Source organism: Condylura cristata, unplaced genomic scaffold (assembly GCF_000260355.1).
Source record: "Condylura cristata isolate star-nosed mole 26May11 unplaced genomic scaffold, ConCri1.0 scaffold00012, whole genome shotgun sequence".
NCBI lineage: Eukaryota > Metazoa > Chordata > Mammalia > Eulipotyphla > Talpidae > Condylura > Condylura cristata.
Genome location: NW_004567113.1, coordinates 32,185,957 through 32,202,672, shown reverse-complemented (window position 1 = coordinate 32,202,672; position 16,716 = coordinate 32,185,957). Strand labels below are relative to the sequence as shown.

General features: G+C 40.2%; 1 protein-coding gene across 1 annotated transcript in view; it reads right to left on the bottom strand.

The window, feature by feature from the left end:
- Positions 1–15,178, bottom strand: part of LRRC66 (leucine rich repeat containing 66) — an 18,172-nt gene extending 2,994 nt beyond the window's left edge. Inside the window, exons 1-5 of the mRNA XM_012724022.1 lie at positions 14,059–15,178; positions 13,312–13,850; positions 4,994–5,154; positions 2,836–3,022; positions 15–1,663 (exon numbers count right to left, since the gene is read on the bottom strand). Of these exons, the coding sequence (XP_012579476.1) occupies positions 15–1,663; positions 2,836–3,022; positions 4,994–5,154; positions 13,312–13,804 (2,490 nt within the window). The 5' untranslated portion in view covers positions 13,805–13,850; positions 14,059–15,178. The remainder of the gene's footprint in view (positions 1–14; positions 1,664–2,835; positions 3,023–4,993; positions 5,155–13,311; positions 13,851–14,058) is intronic.
- Positions 15,179–16,716: the final 1,538 nt, after the last annotated feature.

The following is a 16,716-nucleotide window of genomic DNA, read 5'->3' as shown; positions in this document are numbered from 1 at the left end:
GTCAAGTCTCTAAGATCATATTGCCACTCTACTGGCTGAGGATGAGGAGTGGACATGCCTGGGCTTTCATCACTGAAAGGACTATTGCTCTGTGATCTAGGCACAATCAGTGGATCCTCAAATTTGTTGGTGTTAGAGTTACTTTCCACCTGAGTCTTAATCATGCCAGAGTGTGTGAGAGGTTTTTCAAAATGATCTTCCTGAGTCTCCCCTGCCCCCAGAACCTTCTGGGATGTGATACCCTCACTATTCTCTAAGGACCTAACACTGCTCTTCCTCATCCCCAAGTCTTTGTTCTCTGGTGGCCCCCTGGCTCTACAGCCATCCTCATCAAATGCCTCTTCTTCAGTCCAATTTCTTGCATCCTCTGAGTTTTCTGAACTTAGAGTAAATAAAGATCCTTCATCAGAATCATAGTTGGTGTCCAATTCATATTGTGTATCAGAAGTTGCATGTTTCTGTCCTGGTTCCCTATTAGCAGGAGTGACCTGTGTTTCACTCTTCCATCCTGGAGGACAGCCCAGTGGGAGTGGGTCTGTATCTCCTTGGCCATGGAGAATGACCATACTGCAGGGGACCTCAGCACCGTCTTTGGGCCTTTGCTGCTTTTCATGCAGCAAATTAATGTTCGTGCTCACTTGCTTTTCCTTAGAAAGGTTCAAAGATAGGTTTTTGGTGCCACAGCTTGTCTGGGCCTTCCCAGTGTTCTGTGCTTCAGTTTGTACTAGCGTTGGAGAAAGAGAATCTGTTTTGTCTCTTGAATGTGTTGGCTCTAATTCATTCAAGGTGTTATGGACTGAGCCGCAGACAGTCTGTAAACTCTCAGGGACGCTCAGTGATTGCACACTGAGAAAATCTTCCCGGGACACAGTGTCAGACTGTACTTCTTCAAGAACATGTTTCCTATAGATGCAGTCTGGTGTGGCTGAAATCAGTGCATTACTTCCAGTGTTAGCGTGTGTGCCCAGGCCAGCAGGGGCTGTGCTGTCGTCTGGAAACTGGCCAGGACTTGGCCTCCATGCCCCAGCTTTGGCCCCATACCCTGCCCTGCTCTGCCAGCTGCCAGACTCCTTTCCCCTTGTTCCCAGGGCTGTATCTGCGGCAAGGCCAGCTGTGCCAGGGCTGGCCTCTCTCCTCGGGAAAGGGTTTTGGCTCTCAAGGAGGTTTAGGTCTGGGAGACCTTGGCGCACATCTACCATTGGGTGCTGCTGTATGTTCCCAGCAGCTTCAACTTCATCACAGAAGCCCTCATTTGAGTAGGCGTTAACAGGATGGGGCCTTTTGTCCTGGCGTATCCGTTGCCACAGTCTGTCAATGAAAGGCCTTGTAAAAGCCCCCAGGCAGAAAGCCACAAAGAAGGTGATGAACACTGCCAGGCAGACAGCCAGGGTGAGGTCCTGGGACTGGGCGGCTTCCTTTCTGCCAGAAGGTGGCACATCCCCGGCGCTCCTAACTCGTCTGGGCAGCCCGCTCTGCTTCTCTCGGGCACCAGGGCTGGCATGGTCCTCCTCTCCCACGGTGGGAAAGCCCGCACGCACTTCCTCCCTGGGCTGCTCAGCTTCGCTCTTGGAGGGGTTGTCCTCATGATTTTGATGTGCTCGAGGAAGGTGGGTCTCTCTGGAAATTCTCCTTTTTGGCGTCCACCAGTATGTCTCCTGACTCCCTGGATATGAGAGATGAAAACATTCATTGATTGGACATTGAAATAAGATTCTGGGGGTTTTAAAAGCGTCTGTGAGTCCTCATTCCTCTGATGGTGTTACACTGCGCATATGAAGTAGGGCACAGGCCTTAACTGACTGTCTGATACCAACAATACGTGCAGGATTCTGCTGCAGCTTTAGGTCTGCAGTGGAGAGGCCCAGGAAAGAGTGATTAATTTTTCTAGCCTTACCGCTGCTTGTGGGAGGAAAGAAGACAGATGGAGGGACAACCACATACATCTCCTTCCACAGCCCGCCAGAACATTCCATCTACCCCAGGCAAAGTCTGCCTAAGCCCTCCCCATGTTTGCCATCCTCTTTCCTCACCTTTCCCCAGTACTGGCAAACAGCAGTAACATTCAGGTTTTTCCACTGGTTCCTGACATTCTGCCTTCCACATTCAGAATGCTCGCGTGGCTCATAGAGGAATGAAGCAAGTGTGGGTGGGCACAGGTTGTGCCCTGGGCACTTCACGCAGCGCTTCTCAACCCTGCACCCACCGCCATCTTTCTACTCTAATGGCATCCTGACGACCAGAGTGACCCCGGCTTGTTAAAAAAGAAATCGGGCACTCTCACCCCTCCCCCAAGTCAGTTTTGTGATCCAGCCAGGAGAATTAATAGTGAAAAAAGCATACCAGAGTGTTCAGCTCTAGTAACATATTCTAGTGCTTGGGGGAGTGGCAGGGATCCAAAGAAAAATAGACTTTTGAAATATATGTGTGTTTTGGTTATGGGTAGGATTATGCTTTTAGAGACTTAGCAAACATTTACAGTAATGATGTTTCAAGTTTTAAGGTCCTTTCTTTGCTTGATTATTTGTTAAGGGTTGGGATTTAAAACATGACATTTTGGAGGGCTAAAGCAAAATCCTCTCCTTGTGACATTTCTGGTGTTGGCCAACCCCAGTGTCTTCTGAACTATTTAGAGTAGGTTTCTTTGACCACATGAAGATCGTTCACAAACGGAGGAAAACAGGTAGGTGCTGAGCACTGTTCTAGATATAGCCCAAGGCTAGTCGACAGCTTATGTTTCACATGAAACATCCTTTCAGATGAGACTAAGTTTTCCCTGCAGTTTTCTTTCTAGCTTAACAGAAACCGTTCTAGACAAAATAGATGTTGCTGACTTACTTAGAGGTTTGTTGCAAATTATATCCCACGTCAGCCTCCAGGATTCAGAAGTGAACTTTTGGAAGACAGCGGCATGGCAGTCCCTCGGCCCCTGGGTCCCGGCCGGGTTGGCCTGCAGGTGGAGCGGTGCTTGTGCCGCGGTCACCAAGGTAAGGACAGTGGTCAGTGCGCCACTGAGGCCCAGGACCTGCTTGAGAAGAACCAAATGCAGGATGTCTGTGAGTAAGGACATTTCCAAGGCAAAATAAACAAGCCACAGACACTGCTCACATCTCTGTGGGAGCAGCTGGATCTGAGCACTGATTTGAAACCCAGGGAATATTGGGCTTAAGCCTTTGTTCTCTCCCTAACTCCTCTGTGAGCAAAGTGTTTCCTCTCTGTGAGTCTACCCGCCAGCGTGCTGAAGGATTCAGTATAAGAGGAGCTTAACTATGGTGCCCTTTTATTTATTTATTTATTTATTGGTGCATCCAGAACTGGGGTACAGTCTAGAGGTACAGGGTTGGTCAGAGAATCCACCAGAGACAGAGTGGGGAGCAGAACAGGCAGATGGATGAAGTACACTGCTGAGGGGAGCAGCGGGTGGGTCAGGAGAGGTCTGCCGTGCCATATGGCTCATCTCTGGGGCCGGGGATCGAACTCGCACTGAAGCAGCTGCGGCCAGCTGGCAGTGCTGTGTCCTAACCCATTGTGCCACCGGGGGGGCCCTATGATGCCCTTTTAAATGCTCATTTCCCTTTTCTCCTTTTCTCTGAGTTGTAATTTGTACAGGTAGATAAAACCTAGACTTCTTGCTATTATCATAGTCCAGAATTAGATATCTAGTTAGAATTTCTACAGCCACCATGACCTTGAAAGTGGCATAAGATACTGGAGGATGTGGAAGTATGGCACAGAAGGCAATTACGGATGACCAGAAATAGGGAAGAGAGACCTTTTGCATCAAGTATTATCTCAAGTAGTAGCATGTTTCTTTATGGATATTCACTGCACACAAAATGACACGTGGAAGATGGACCGTATAGTACAAATGTTAAATAACATCTGAAAAGACCCAACAACATCTTTTTTTAATACTCAGCCAGCTGTGTTCATTAGTTCCAAAACCATGTTTACTGGCAAACATGTAGAGGAGACAGTAGAGTAGAAATTGTATAATTGTGGTCAGTCTAGGTGAATTGAGGATTGTAGCTAAGACTTTCTTAGGGTAGGATTTTAGTGTGCCTGTAGCATATATCACCTGTGAGCCGTGGAAGACTCATAAAGTAGTAAAGACTTACAAAACAAAACTGCAAAGAAAATAAAGCAGGTATCAAGCAGTTACATAAACAAATATACTTAACAACCAGCATACACCATGTAACACTTGGCATCAGTACACAGTGTACTAACTGCGGTTCCCAGCCAGCCTGTCAGTGGCAACTGGGGAAGTGGGCTTTCTCATCCGCACTGTAACCACCATGACTGACAGACTCCGAGACAGCCCCCAATGGTCCTGCCGCCACGTACTCACACCTTTGAGGAATCCCCTTCCCTAAAGTGTGGTCAGGACCTCACTTAGATACAAGCAATGGGTATGGACAAAGAATCTAAGCAACAAGTGTGGGGGAAAGAATCACTTGCGTAGCTACATTACAGAAGATGTTGACACTCTCCCAATGTACTCTCTTCTAGCTTTGAAGAGATCTGTAAGAGGCACACATGGCCCAGGCCTGAGGGCAGGGCTTGGTTAGCAGTCAGCGAGGAACCAAGCCCTCGTTCCATTAAGAAATCTTGCCAACAACCCAGGAGCCTGGAAGAGACTCCTGCTTCAGCTGGCCTTCAGGTGAGACCCCAGCTGTGGTGAGCAGCTGACTGCAGCCTCTTGAGAGACACATAGTAATTTCTTTTCAACTGGCCAGTGAAAAGTTTGAGTTGGTTTAATTTTGTTTAGAAAAAAAAGGTGCCATCTCTTGCTGCTGAATATTAGCGTTCAGTTCAGTTCTGTTACTGAGACCTTTGATTTTGAGGCAAGAGATTTCAGATCTCTTAGGAGGCTGCTAACAGACTTTTTTTTTTTTTTTTAGACCAGTAGCCAGTACTATCAGATCTGAAAGTCTCGGTGGAAATATTCCACTAATGTAACTGCCCCTATGTCTGCATAAAGTTATTGTAGAACCTGAAGTTGTTTGAGGCTCTTGAAGTCTTCTGGGTGACTTCCGAATTGGTTGTTACTCTTTAAATGGAGGCTCTCCAGGTGCAGGCAGTCAGGAAAGTCAGACAAACCAATCTGGGACATCCCATTGAATGTCAGATCCAAAGGCTTAAGTTTCCGTGATCCTGTTAATATTAAAGAGTAAGTTAAAATATAAACTGGAGATATTTATTGCAGCACTCTTTTTTTTTACCGTAATGAAAAACTAGACACAACCCAAGTGGTCCTCAATAGGGAAGTGGTTAAACAAATTATGATATATCAACACCACAAAATACATGTAGTCCTAGAAGAGAAGGGATAGAAGAACATGAGCTGACTGAATAGGAAGAAAAATGTTCAGTTGCAGAACACTACAGAGTATAAATACAAAATTACTGGAATAAAAGAATCTCACACAAACATATTTTAAGTGAGAAAAAAAAACTGTGGGGGATAAACTAAACCATTTTCCTCCTTACACTTGAAGGAGGTAGGCTGGGATCAAGAAAAAAACTTTGTTTTGATTTTTATATACTTTTGAATTCTTTCTTTGAATGCAACAAAAATACCAATTAAAATATAACTTTGAAGGAGTTGATAAATATTCATTTGGTGGTAAAACTGGACATAGTCTATTTAAAGATTGTATGGATGAATACTTGGAGTTTTAAGATGTACCTATTGTGTTTTATAGTTACATCCTTCCTTTTAACTACTCATTGTTGACATTATAACTGTTTTCTAGGTCATTGTGTATCTTTCAAAACTAGTAAGTTATAGCTAGATTTTAATCAAATTTTGGTCTCTGTCTTTGTGTTTTACTTGAGTCCAGGGAGTAACCAGAGGCCCATGGAGCATTGAAAATGAAGCTTGAGAACAAGGTACCAGTTATGGCAATCTTCCAAATTTGATTTCCCATATGAGCCTCCCAGGAGTTGCCTGCCATTTACTTGTCCTCCTATTCTTTTCTTATATGTATTCTGTGCATTTAACCAGCATTTAACCTGCATAACAGGTCAAGTTGGTTCAATTCCCGAAGGGTCTTATTCCTTGCCTACTGTCTGCAAGGTACTTATTTTAATATTCATTATGCAGAGAGGGTGACTTATAGGAATGGGCTCTGTACCGGTGTTATCATATGTTCATTTCAGCTGGATAGACTAAGCAAGAGGTCAGGTTGTCAGGATAACGCAATCAAAACACTATGAGCAAGTCAGCTGGTGCTGAAGACAAGTATAGCGTACAGTCCTTGTGCCTGGTTGAACAATACGAACACACACAAGAATGAGAGTTACCAGTTATTCAAAGCACTTACATTCCTACCATTCGGATTATAAAATTAACAACAGTTTGTCACCCTCTCTATCAGATAGTCAGTTCCTTTGGGGCAGAGTTTATGTCCTTGTGAATTCCTGCTGTGCCTCGAATATATTATGCATTTAATAGGCAGAGGTCACAGTGTGTGGCATGTACAGAGACCAAATAAAAATTGTTGAGTCAAGTTAAATAGTCAATACAAAAATTTGCATTTCCAGCTTCTGTTGAAAAATTGAAAGTTCCATCTGGGATAAGACAGTGTTTAACTGTAGTTGAATGAGGATTGCCAGGTCTATACAGGGCATGCACGGGAGAGAAGCAAACTGATACCCAGTTAGATATACTAGTAAAATATACTTCCATACTGGTTTGCAAATGGCTGTTGTGAGTCTAGTGTGCTGCCTGGCCACACTAGTCACCCCCAGGGCCCCATCTCACTGCCCCAACAATTCTGTCCCATCATTAGAGCGGGGAGACATCCAGCTGGAGAGCCCAAGTTGAAGACCACTTGTGAAATGTCTTGAATACAAACTCCGTAGAAAAACATACCCTCCCACCACTGTTTATTTGTTAAATTTATTTACCTATACATTTATTTTTTACATCGTAGTTCAGTTTTGTGCAGTGTTTGATTTCTCCTCTCAGGTGTAGTCTCTGTAGAATTCCCACCACCAAACACTGGTGACCCATCACCACAGTCCCTGTGCTCTTCCCTCCCCTGTCCTGATCCCTCTCCCTTCCCCACCCCTGCTGAATGTCTCCATTTTGATTTACAGTTTTCCTGCTCGTTTTTTTTTTAGAAAAACATATTTCTTTGTGAAATGAATGCCCCTCCATATTTTAATATGGAAACAGTACAGACTGTGAAGAAAAAAACATAACATGAGGGGCCCTCCCTGTTGCTGCAGCTCGTTAAAGCAGAGCACTACTAAGCTAGCTGCAGCTCAACTTCAGCAACAGGTTGATCCCTGGCCAAGGAGCTGACCCACATGGTGCAGTAGGTCTCCCCTGATGCTCCCCTCAGCACAATCCTCTCACCATCCCTGACCTGTACCCCAGTTCTATATAAATAAATAAATAAGAAAAAAAAGACACTAGTAAGAGAGGAGCTTAACAGTTTCCTTAACTATGTGAACTCACAGCTATGTAAACTCAGCTGTGTGAACTCACGGTTCCTGCGTTATCTTGGCTCTCAGCTGCAGTGAAGGTGCACTCTAGTTCAGGGAGAGGGAGGTTAAGTCTAGCTTTAGCAGGGAGGGAAGAAGTTATTTAAAACTATTTAATTGTGCACTATTTTTGTGCTTTAGGCATTCTGTAAACATCTCATTTTAAAGCTCACCAAGCCCTGGAGGGTGTTACTATTTTGAAAATGACAAAATCTCAGTGCAGCAAAACTCACAACTTGCCCATGTCACAAGATGCGGTGTGTGTTTGTGTGTGTGTGTGTGTGTAGATGGGCCTAGAATTCAGATCTTTCGAGCATTATATATTTTAAAAAAGTCATTGAGCAAGGCCATGGAAGATAATTTGAATTTAGAAAAGGGAAAAATAAGTCTGGGTGTGTTGTAGGGATGGTTGAGGTATGTGTGTGGTGGGGGCCGGGGGGTGAGTTAAGGCTTTCTTGGCAACAGAATGGTGTAGGCCATGATGCATGAAATTGCCAAACATATGGGCGGTGGTTTAGTGATTCCACTTGTATTATGTAGTTAGTAGGGTCCTGGAGAGGAGCTTAACAGATTGCATTTTATTCCTGCTCTGTTTTTGACTTTTGATATATATCGTAGATTTTCAGTTAAGATCTTCATCCCCCAACTTCCCCATTAACAATCATCTTTCTCACTTGTAACTGAGACTCATCTTTGATTACTATGAGTTTCAAGTACTTTGAGCTCTGTGTACACCAATGTGATAGCTAATTGCTCAGCAAAGATCCATTCTTCTCTGGGCAGAGTATACTTTCCCACCCCGCTGTGTTTAGTCATGTGACTTGCTTTAGTCAATGAGATGTTAGCAAAGATTAAGCAAGCAAACACTTGAATTGTGCAAATGTGGTGGATTTTGCTTTCTTGACATCTGCCAAGAACAGAGTCATAAAAAGGGCATACTTTGACCAGCCTGCTGGTTTAAAAATAATGAAGGATGTGTGAGCTGACTTGGACCCAATATACAGAGCTTAAGAAAATAGTTGACATTCCTTGAGGATCTGGCACATTAGCTGTCAGCATCAGGAGATTTGTCCAGTGTGAATTACACTGTCATAAGTTTTTCTGAGTGCTGATATTCTATCCTGTGAATGGCTTGATGATAGCATGAAGATGAAGGTAGAGCTGTGGACAGGCTACTATTAAATATAGTTTACCAAGTCTGGTCTGCAGCAAACCTAGGACATGATATAGTTGGCCCTGGAGGGTGGGTCTGGCATGCTCTGAGAACAATCTGACCTTGGTGAATTCCAGAGATCGCCTGCAGATGGCGATCTGATCCGCACACAACAAAATAAATTTCAACTTGATGAAAAGTATAATCTGCCTGAAAACTTTTCTTTGGAATACTGCTTCCCACGGGGTGTAAAGACAAATAAATGAGTACATGGTGGAACTGTACTTGTGGGGAGTTATTTTTGAAAATAAAGGCAAAGGAATAAATTATAAAGAAAAAATTCATTTGATGACAAAAATTTATATCTCACGGAGGTTGAGAACATCACAGAGTGAACAAAGAATGACAGATAGAAGAAACAATGTCAATTGAAAACAGTAGGGCAATATTTAAAACAATACCCAAAAATAGTCAACTTGGGATTCTTTACTGAGTGAAAAGATATTTTTTTAAATGAAGACCTCAGATATACTAGATCTGAATGAACTCAAAGCAAGCAGACTCACACTAGATGCTGAAAGACGTCATTCAACTAGATGAAATATGAAATCAGATGGGAGACAGGCTATACCAAAGAACAAAAAATAGCTCTAGAAATGGTATCTGTGGACTAGTAAACATATTTATATTTTAAAATTTAAATGGTTTAGAGCAAAATATCTAAAGGTAGTAAGTAGGCTAGAGGATGCATTAATGACTGTGGTTTGCAAACTCCAGAGTCGATTTCAGTTTTTAAGGGAATAACTGAAAGTTGGGGGGAAAAGATGAGACATGTCTGTGGAGATGGAATTATTTATTGCACTGGTTTCTGAAGATGACCTAAGCCATGTAAGGCTAGAGTTTCACTAGTCTTTACATTTAAGTGAGCAGAGGTGGTGTAGTTATTCCAAGAAATTAACTCAGTTTCTTTTTATTAGAAGACCATGGAGGTTATCCCCAGGTACGCCTGGCCATTCTACACCCTTAGAAGCACTCCTCTGGACTGTGAACCTCTTAACTGTTCTCCCAACTAAGATATCCTGACACCATAAAGCAGTGATATTCAGGGGCTTTAAGTTCAAAGAGTACTAAGAACTGGAATAGAATCTGGAATGATCATGGATAAGATACGTGATTTATATGTGGTCACACTTAGACAGGTGGGCCACATTTTAGGCGCCCTCTTAGCTTGATGAGAAACATTAATTTTGTACTTGAGAATCTGAATAGGTTTTGAGAACATGGGTTATTGGTATTTCAGAATCCAGTAGCAATCAAGAAGTTTAATTCCTTACCAATGGAAAGAATACTACATACTTTTGTCTCTATAAGAGTTGTTTTTTACCTCACCAGTTTTTAAAAAATCGGGTACAATTTCATCTCTTTTCTCATACATCTCTCTCTGATTCTGGAATCTAGCATGCTCACGTGAGGCTGCCACATCCCGTCTGGCAATCCCAGACACTCTGGTTCTGCTGTATTTCCAGGTACTACATGGGTAATCTGAAAATAGTGTTTGAGGGAGACAGGATAGGTTAACTGGAGACCTACTGCATGGTTTGAAACTTCTTAAAATGATTTTTCCATTATTAATGATGTATCGAAAATTATAGGAGAAGCTGGGATGACCATTAAAGTTAATTGCATGGCCGGCTTCTGCTCTGTAATTGGCACTGGCTGGCACCTCCTCTGGTGTCTCCCCAGACAGCTCCATGGCCACACCACACCTGACTCTGTCTGTGAGCTTTCAACACTGGATTAGTGTCCTGAATGAAAAACGTTTCTTTGGTTCTATAAACTGTCACCATTTTAAGACGTGTGGGGCATAATTTATAAAGTACAAATGGCTATAAGGCTAGATGCTCGATCACTGTTTTCTGAGAGCTATTATCATTTTAGATGAGAACAAACACCTATATGAATGGTTAGACACAAATGACTCTGCTTATGAATTATAGCGGACAAGGAGTATCATCTGCTGCAACTGTTATTTGACATTATAAATGGTAACTTGAGATTTAGGAAAAAATTCAAATTTATTGTTTTTAAATAAACTGTTATTCTCAATTTGTGTCAAGAGGAGTAATAAAAATGAATTTTTGCAAAATACAAGTTTATAAAGTATTTTTTCACATGTTTTAATAACTATAATTTATTATACCAAATATTGTACCACATTAGGTTCTTGAGACACATTTTTTTTCCATTAATTTTCATGGCAATGCTATGAGCAAATGTTACATTATCCAGATATTACTTTTAAAGAGGGCGAGAATAAAGGAATAAAAAAGGAAAAAGGAAATGGTCAGAGAAAGAATGGCACTCTAGCCTGTACCTCTCTTAACAGCTTTTTACTTCAAAATGGTATTTTTAGAGTCAGAGTTATCCAGTCATAATACCAGAAATCACAGGATAGGGAGGAACATGAAAGGGAACCCAACCTAGCAAAAATTGAAAATTTATGATGATTATGGAAAAATAATTGAAATTGAAAAATGTATTGAGAAAAGCACTCCAAATTATATCCAGGTAGATTCAGGGCTTATGTTGGTCTTCATCATCTATTTCACTCATCTATGGTTTCATGTGCTAGGATTCTAATGCAATTTCCCTACAGGCATTTCTCCTCTTTTATATAAGTTAACAGTGCCCTGATAGTCTGGGAGGCTGAAAGGGGAGATGGGTCTGTAGCTGCATTTTATTGGAATATTTGGTCCTGAAAATGGAACTCACCCTAATTCCCAATTAACTTTAGGGAATTCATCAGCCTTAAGAAGATAGTGTTCAAGCTTTCTTTATTTACTCTTGTGATGGGGTAACATTTTTGACTTAATGACCTTTCACCTCTATTTTCCTTTTTCCCTTTCTCCCCATTCAAGCAGAAAGTAAGCATTGTCCCTGGGGAGGCACACAGTGTGGACAGAGAGCACAGCAGACCAGTCTTTCTGACTGGTTCTCCAAAGGTCTGATTCTTTAGAGAACGGGATTTTAAGACCTAAACAGAAGGTTTTGAAGAAACAAAAAGGAAAAAGAAGTTTCTCCAAACCTGAAAGAAAGACTGAAAAGGAATTCTCTGGGTAGCTGGATTAAGGGACAGATACCCACACACCCACACACCCCTTCCCAGGAGAATCTAGGAAAAGAAAAAGTCCATGAAAGAATGATGCTAAGTACAAGTACCTCTACACCTGACTTTCTGTTTACCTTACTAGAATGGGGGCTTGGAATCAGAAATAATGTTGAGATAAATAATAGGAGGTTATATCTAGTATAACTGAATTTGTGGGCTGAGAGTCACATCTACCATACTAGTTAAAAACATGTGGATGTGTGTAGCTATAATGGTGCTCATCAGAGAATTAAAGCAAATAAAATGGAAATAACCTAAATAATGTTTAATGAGTGATTTAAAAACTTCTAATACATGTAAAAAAACTTTTCAAATAGCATACTATATATTATGTCTAATTACATAAGAATAAACTTGAAAACATGAGGGACTGTTAATTTTTTCCTTCCCACTCCATTCATTTCTAATGTTTGCTTTCTAAAAGCAAATACTCCTTTTAATAAGAACAACATTATAATAATTCTAGAATAGAATGCAATCAGCTTATGCTTAGAACAATGTACATTACTTTTAAGGAAAAGGTCACGGAGAGACTTCCACCCTCTAATTCTGCAGATTTGGTGAGTGGAATAGCCATTTTTTTCACCTGATAATTTATTATTATCAAAACAAAACCAGAAACTGTAGAAATAGCAAATGTATAGGAAATTAAAGAACTGAAAGATAATAAAAACTAAATATGCAGAATAGGAGATAGAGTAAATGGCAACATTGGTATACTTTCTTTTTTTTAGCTTAGTGTCTCATATAAAGTGCTCAGCAAACAGGGACCAAGACTAAAAACACACAAGGAAAGGAAAAATTGTCTAGCATTCCTGAATATGAAAAGGTTAGAGATTTATAACTTGATACATTTTTTAAATAAAACACTGGTAGTTAAGTCAAAGAACTGTAACATGTGGATTACTGACTTCTTATTAATGAGAATTTATTATAATAGGAAGATAAATGGAGCATCCTGTTAGAAACCAGGATAAGGAATTCTGATTTTGATTTGATAATAACAAAGTCTACAGATTAATATACAATAATGTTAGCATATTTCTAATCTACATTTGGAGGACACTAGATAAATAGATCCAAGTTGTATTCTATAACAAAAATGGTAAATGACATGTTTATGTTGTGTATTAATCTTTTGGGAACTAGTAATTTCTCAGTGCATTTCTTTATTTAGAAAATATAATCAAAATAGGTAATTTAAAATCAGTCTTTATTATATAACACTTAAATACTTCCTAGTGTCTCAACAAATCTTCTTAAGATAAATGTTATAGTAATGAAAGATTAAATTGCATTGATTAAGTTCCACACATTGCTACTTCAAATTCCTCTATGGTATGCCTTTTATTATATTTGCTTTTATCAAATTGCTTTACTTTCATTTGTTTCCTTGAAACTGAAAACAAACATGGAATTCTTATTGACATAAAACATTAACTCTTCACATGCTCATTGTATCTTGGTCTAGTCCAGCTTTTAGAATAGTACTTACCCTTGGGAATGTCACTGAGTTTATTTCTTTTAAGGGTTAGTAACTTTAGAAATGGAAGTCCATTTCTCAAGCTGCGTCTGTGGTATTTCCTCCGTGAGGACTTGGGACTGGGTAGGTCTGATAAGATGGTGTAAATGGCATTCTTGCTGAGGTTTAATGATTCCAGACCATGGAAATGTGTAAGAGAGCTGAAGGTTATTTTCAATATGCAATTGTAACTGAGGTCCAGATGTTTCATATTCCATTTGCCTCTCATGTGAGGTTCTAAGACAACCTTAAAGAAATTGGAACTTAAGTCCACTGTGGTTGCTGTCTGTGATGTATCCTCAGGTAGATCAAGTTTTCCAGTAAAAGAACAATGTGTCAAAAGATATCCATCCCACTGGCATTCAGAGCTCAATGAAATACTGCTTTTCCTTGATGCATTTGTCATTGTCCCGGTAAAAGAAAGACTTATAACCATGGCTACAACTCTGTAACAGAGGTTTTTCATAATGCCTGGAGAAAGGAAAAATGAGTTGACTTCTTCAAAATAACACCTAAAAACAAAAACAGAGATTTTAATTTTCAACTTAAAATTGAGGAAAGTTATCTTCCCTTCAAACATGAACATTTGATTGCTCAGAAACTGGGGCATTAAAATGTAGCTACCAAAGAGTAAAGCTATAGTATACAATTCATTTATGGCACATTTTAAAGAAAAAAATGCCCAATTTTTTCAGAAAAAGACATTCACTTGGGCCTTACCTCTGTGTCTTTTTCCAGGCTGATTCACACTTCAGTCTGCTTTGGAGTGAAGGAAACCTACCAAGATTAGGCTTCTCTGTGTCCTTGCTGGCTGTTCATACAGAACAAAGTCTATTACGCTTATCTACAATGTTGTAATCAGTCATGTAGTTCCTTATATGGCCATCCATTGACACTAAATCGTGCAACTCCATAGGTGGAAAGATCAGCTCATGGCTAGAAGGACTAAAGCTTTATGGTTTCTGTGACTTTACAAATCGTTTTGAAATCATTTAGCTATATACACAGAAATAAAATGGATTATGAAAAGGATGCTTTGCCTCAGAACCATGAAGATATAGAAACGTCAGGCATCATTTTTGCTGAAGATTCTTGCGAAGCAAATATAAGCCTTAAAACTAAATCACAATGACTAAAAGTCTACACAAAAAACAATTTTAAAAGTCAATGGAAAACTTTTGTGATGTAAGAAAAATTGCATTAAAAAACCAGTGTGTGTACAAATAACCACATTATTCAGTATGTAGGTTTACAACAAAAGTTTCCTTCTGAAGTTTCTGTTCTAATGGCAACATATTAGTTCTCATCACTGGCCTGAAATAGAATAGCTGGACTGTTCCACTGCCATTGCCTCTTGATTTTCCTTCTGATTAACCCTGAGATTCCCAAGAGCCATTTCCCTATAATACTGCTGTTTGCATACCATTCCTTCATTCAGAGTCCTCAGAGGGCTCCTAATTGCCTACAGTCCCAGTCTTCCAGGTCAGCAGTCAAAGAATTGCATTATCTAGTTAACTGTGTCAACTAGTTTAAGTATACAGGAGCAAAAATGAGATGTGCTTTGTGCACAGTAATATTACATGTACTTCTCATGCTAAAACTAGCTTTCAGTTCATTTTCAATTAAAGTTCAATTCTCTTCCTCTCCTCAGTTTTATAGATCCTTCCAGATCCATCTCTAATCCTGTTGCTTGAAGACACTTCCCCCTGCTCTAGCCTCTATTTTATCTGTGTTTTCAGAAAATTTCAGTAAATCTTTGAATAAATGAATGACTCCATGTTAATAATTCTTGTATACAGGCTATACCTATTCTGTATAGCTAACTGCTTGACTTTGTGACTGTTTTAACTCACCCTAACACTATAAGCTCCTAGAATGTAAGAACCATGTTGTTAATGTGATAATTATATATAATCCATAATAGTGTATGTACATGCATAACAAATACGTATTAAAGAAATAGCTGTAGGTCTACCTACATACTATTATCAATTTTCCCTGTGTTTTATATTTTTAATAGTGGGCATTATGTCAAAGGGTTAATCTCTATTTGGCAGACTTAATGCACAGAATGAATGAAATTTATCATGTAACTTTTAAACTCTGACTTCCTATGAGGTCAAATCTCCCATATTCTGAAGGGCATCTACGTTCAGGTACACCTGCCAGTGAACTGCAAAGGTGCCCTACAACATGGAATAGTGCCTCTTACACATGCCAGAAATTGTTTGTACAGCCAGAAACACGTTTCTCATTCAAACTTGCTCTCATTATATGTACAGTTAAATCCCAAGCAAGTGTATCAGTATCAGCAACAAGAGAAGTCTCCATTCACAGGCACATTACCTTTCAGTATTGAAGGGAAACATGGTTGGAAAACACCCTTCAGGGGACATAAAAGATTTTCTTTGATCCAGTTGTAAATTGAAGAGCTTTTTATATCAATACATTTGAGTTCCAAATGGCTAGTAAGGATAATCTTATGTCTTAAAAGTCAAATGGGTTAATCTGTAAAGAAACATGACCTGAATACACATGAACTTGTATGTTTGAGGTAAGAAGGCCCTGAAATGCCAGCAAAATTTTCTGAGGAGATTGGAAACAATTAGGTAAAACATAAATCATTCTATGGGTATGTTCAAGCTGAAGTATGAGGAAACAGTTAGACATACTGGGTGTGTGTCTGAGAGAGAGGTGGGGAAATGCATCAGGAAAGAGAGGTGAAAGGCGCCGATGGAGAAAGAAGTGAATAATTAGACAAGGCAAAGTGAGCAGAAGAGGCTACTTTTTATAAGACATATACGAATGCCATAACACTGTTTCGAAGGCATACCTTAGGATGGTAAGTAGTTTTCAGTAGTTCTCCATCTGGATCCAGTAAGACCGGGACTTTAAAGTGGAGCCTTTGAGGCTCCACCTGTCTGTCGGCTCCGGGAGCCTGCTCTGTGCAAACTGTCACCCTTTCAGCTCTGCACTCTGCCCTTTCACTTTGGTAACAGCGTGCACATTTCCCTGGGACACGGGGACAACTGTGAAAGACACCTTGTGAAATGCACAGAAAATAGGACTCTCCAAGCTGGAACAGCACAAATTCTAACTTTCAAACTAGGATTTCAGCGAGTTTACATAAATGATGGTGTGCCATTCTCCAGCTATATTTCAATCCATCAAGCTTGTATTACTTCAATCATTAACAAATTAACGGGAAACAGCTGACAGAACCTTTATTACAAACAGAGGTCATTAATAGTGATTACAAACTGAATGAACTGAAACTCAAGTTAGCAATCCGAAACATATGTATAGGTTCATTTTTATATGGCAGAATTTGTAATCTCTGCTTGTTCAACACTTTTAAGATGTATCAGCATTTCAGTG